This window comes from Myotis brandtii, unplaced genomic scaffold, assembly GCF_000412655.1.
Source record: "Myotis brandtii unplaced genomic scaffold, ASM41265v1 scaffold1817, whole genome shotgun sequence".
NCBI lineage: Eukaryota > Metazoa > Chordata > Mammalia > Chiroptera > Vespertilionidae > Myotis > Myotis brandtii.
Window position 1 is genome coordinate 76,122 of NW_005356740.1, and position 4,199 is coordinate 80,320.

At 55.2% G+C, this 4,199-nt stretch overlaps 1 protein-coding gene across 6 annotated transcripts in view; it reads right to left on the reverse strand.

Annotated features, from left to right (window-relative positions):
- The window catches only part of PAX8 (paired box 8), a 50,771-nt gene extending 50,188 nt beyond the window's left edge, over positions 1-583 (reverse strand). For all 6 annotated transcript variants that reach the window (XM_014537782.1, XM_005863904.2, XM_005863907.2 and 3 more), the window contains exons 1-2: positions 483-583; positions 48-150 (exon numbers count right to left, since the gene is read on the reverse strand). In XM_014537782.1, coding sequence (XP_014393268.1) covers positions 48-72 — 25 coding nt within the window. In that variant the 5' untranslated portion in view covers positions 73-150; positions 483-583. The remainder of the gene's footprint in view (positions 1-47; positions 151-482) is intronic.
- Between the last annotated feature and the right edge of the window lie 3,616 nt (positions 584-4,199).

The following is a 4,199-nucleotide window of genomic DNA, read 5'->3' on the forward strand; positions in this document are numbered from 1 at the left end:
AGGGACGCACCGACCCGGGGCTGGGGTCCGGCCATGCGCGTCCTTACCGGATCTGATGGAGTTGTGAGGCATCCTGAGGATCACTCGTGGCCCGCGCGAGGCTCAGGGAGTCCTCACACAGGTCCCTGCCGCATCCGCCGCGCCGCTGCCCTGCAGGCCCAGGGGAAAGGGCATGAGAGCGTGTCTGCTGCCTTAGCCCTGCGCCCAGGCCCTGTCCCCCTGGCTTTCACTTCGTGGCAGGAGTCGGAGGGGTTTAGGCGAAGTGTGGCCAACCTCAGCCTGGCCTAGCAAGCACCTGTGGGTCGTGAGGTCCGGGATTGGGGGTCTGCCAACTAAGTCCCAACTCCAGCCCGGGTGCCCTCTCCTCTGCCGCCCCAACCTCATCCAGTTTAACCTGGGAGGAAAAACGCTTCTTGGGACCCTCTCCCTTCTCCAATCATCCTTCTCCCCCAGGAAGCTTTCCGCCGGGCTGTGCAGCTTACCTGGCCTGCGGCCTCCGGCCCTCAGTGCCCGGGTCCGCTGCGAGGGTGCCCTGGGCCCGCGTCTCTCCTTGGTCCCAAGTTTGTTCCCATCCACCAGGCATCGCTACCGGTTTTATCCCGCCAGGGCCCTGACACAAGGGTCTGGGGAGGCTCGCAGCCCGCGGATTGGCTGGCTGGGTGCAGGGGGGTGCGGGAAGGGGAGGATTTTGCAAGGGGGACATGGCTGAGTGGACTCAGGACTTAGAAACATTCTCTGGAGCTTCTGTTTCCAGCGGCGAGGAGAGGGAGGCAGCTGAGCCCTAACTCAGCAGGCCTGGGAACATCCAAGGAGTGCGATGGAGACCTCAGGCCTGGGGAAGAGGGTCTCTGGGTCCTCCCAGGTCACTGGCCACCAGAAGTGAGAGTCGCAGCTGCTGGGCAATGCCTTCTCGCTCCTGGTCTGCTCGTGGGCAAGCAGCCTTTTCCTCTGCAGGAGGAACTGTTGTTTTTATGCCGGCTTCTTTAGGTAGAAGCTGTGCACCTTCTCACCGCTGGTGCGGCCTCTTCCAGGACAGAACCCTGAATAGCCCCTGAGCCCACTCCCTCCTCGCCACCAGACAGGGTCCACACTACTAGGTTAATGACAATGGTCACAAAACCCATTTCACAGACCCCCTCTCCCCCAACACACACACACACACACACACACACACACACACACACACACACACAGCGCCAGCCCTCTTTCTTGCTCCTGGAGGCTTCTGAACTTGGGAGAAGAGTCCACAGGCGTGTTGGTGAGAGCCTAGATCTCACCTCACCATGGGAGGGTGTTAGAAAGGGACAGGACAGAGGTCAGCAGCCTTGGGGAGTGAGGGCCTGGGTGTGGATAAGATCCCATGTGGGACTGAGGAGCCTTAGTGTGGCAAAAGTGGGGTACAGGCAACACTGTGGGGGGTGGGGCAAGGCCTGGATGCTCCTTCAATCTCAGGCCCGGCTCTGGGGCTCAGGGTTACAGCCCAGAGGGCAGCACGCCCCCTCATCCCCAGGGGCTGTGCTGCCTGGGGAGGTGCTGGAACAGAGGGAGCTGCTGGATGAGCAAGAAGCTAGGGGCAGAGGAGAACAGCGTATTCAGGGGTGTATGTGTGTGAGGGAGAGAGAGAATTCACAATATTTTTCTTAATTAAAAATAAAGTTCTGTCTTTCAGGCTAACCCACTTCCTCCTCCCTTCTTGGTTCTCAATTTATCAAAAATTAATCATTTTGTGAAAGGAAAAAGACTGTGTACGATCCCAAACGGAGCCTCCGCATTTCTTAATGTCTCTCAACAAAAGCAGTAGGTGCTTTATTGTTTCAAAAGTTCCTCTAACATTGTCGTTTACAGTTGCTCTGTGGTTTCCAGATGTCTGGACGCTCCACTTCTCTGCTCAGAGCCCGGAGAGATGGAGAGACGCTGGAAGGGTGTTGAGATGGCAGTGGGCCTCAGCATAGGTCCCACCACCACTGGCAACTGCCCCCCACCCCAGCTTCTAGGGGAGCCTGAAAGCCACCAAGAGGCTCCCCTCCCACTCATGAGGCTGTGCTCCAGGGCGAGCCTCACAATCCCTCATCCCAACAGCTGTGCAGACCTCAGAGGGGCCACCCACTGCAGGGCTGAGAAGTACCAGCGACCAGGGAACCCAGGCACCCGCCTATGCTGTTCTCTGGCTCAACAAAACAAGCCCCACCCCGCACCCACCATTTCTGACAAAAGTTATCAAAGGACAAAAACCACTGGTAAGTCATCAAAACATCCCTGTCTCACTTGTGAGCTCATCTTCTAAAAGTATTTTTATTATGAAGACTTAGTGTGCAAAACCTACCTCCATACACCTTGAGAGCACCCTGCCCCAGACGGCAGGGGACAGGAGGCCACCCTGCAGAGAAGCTCTGGAGCACTGAGCCCACCGCCTGCTCTGGCCCTGCTTTCTGGTACCCGTGGGAAGCAGGCCGGGGTCCTAGCCATGTCCTGCTTCTCTTCAGCCAAGGACAAGGAAATGGTGTAATAGCATCCCGACCCCTTGGGGCTCTTTCTCTGCAAAATGAAGAGGTTGAAAAACATATATGTTTTTTAAATGCCTTTTGTCACAGTTTTTTCTCAGACTTTTAAAAATCCACGATTCTCTTAGTTAAGAATGAAAATCCCAAACTTTCCTTCGATGTTACTTCAGATTTCTAACTAAATTCAGCATCATGACTGACAGACTCTCGGGTCAATGGGAAATTGAGAAAAATGCTTTTCAGAACCAACACCTTCTTCTCCAGTGCTTCTTCTCAGAGTCCATGCCCGCGGCAACCTGTGGTTTAAGCCTCCTTACAATTTTTTTTTAACCCAGTGTTTTCCCCAAGAAAGCTGATTTAGTTGCCAATACAAAGATAAATAGAGGAGAGAAAGTAACTCCGGCTTGTCTTTACCGTTTGGACACATCTGGCCACAGATCTGAGTGTTTCATTGTGGAAATGAAGATTCTTAAAGAGTTTACTACCCACCCCAGGCAGCGGCCTGTGTCCAGTGAGTATTCTGTGCTTTTTAAAGTTTAGGTTGATCTGCTGAGCCTTCCAAAGATGGTCTCTTTTCCGCGGGACCCAGCTGAAACCCACTGAGCTGGGGGCAGGGCTTGGCAGGGCTCTTGTTCCCTGGATGTGGGATTTTCCCTCTTCTTTGGGGTGTGGGTGCAGGTGGGGAGTGGGGCAGGAGGCCCTGTCCTGGCTTTGTTGTGAGGTGAATAGAGTTATGGATGTGAACGCCCTTTGAAAGCCGCAGCTCTGCACAGAGTTAATTATTATTAAACAACAAAGGCAGGGCAGCACTTCCAGAGGGCAGAGGGAAAAGTGCTCTCAGATTTTGCTGTAGAAGTCGGTTCCTTTAATCCTTTCCCCAAAGCACTGTGAGTTACAAACAGCCACCTGAGCCCCGAGGTGATGGACAGGTGATTTCCTGTTGGCAGGAAAGGGCCAGAGAGTGCACTGTGGGTGGAGGGTGGCTGTGGGCTGCATGGGGGCTGGGGTGTCCCTCAGGGGACCCGGAAAGCAGAAACACAGCCAGAGGCAGAGGGGGCCCCCGGGGGGCAGTGCTCAGGGTCCCTTCTCCCCTCAGACCTGCCCAGGGGTGCCACAGCCACACAGCATGGCTCCCCTGTCCCCACACCTCGGGAAATGGCCAGGGCAGGCCCTGAGGCCTCCCGGTGGTTGTGCCAGACAATCAATCATTAATTGTCTTGTGCTCCTCCCCTCTTCCCCTCAGGCTTTCAAAACCCAGAAATAGAAATACAGGTCCTGGCAGGAGAAAGGAAAGGGCCACCGGTTGTGGAAAGCACTTTGGAAAAAGCCACTGGTGGCAGAGGTCCAGTCGCTTCAGGTTGGAAAGGTGTTCTGGGCACATCTCTCCGGGGCTCCTTGCCCACGGCCGCCCCTGGGTGGCTGCCACCTGGGCTGCTGGGGGAGAGTGCTGTCTCCAGGCTTGTGTAGGAGCCTCCCTAGGGCCCAGAGAGGAAGGGGCCAGTGTAGAGCGGGGATAACATGGGTCAGTTTTTTTCTAGTAATAATAGTTTTTTAAAAAGTTAAAAATACCCAGCCTGGTGTCTTAGTTGGTTGGAGCGTTGTTCCATACACCGAAATGGTTGCAGGTTCAATTTCTGGTCAGGGCACAAAACTAAGTTGTGGGTTCGATCCCCCGTCCGGGTATGCAGAGGAGGCAAT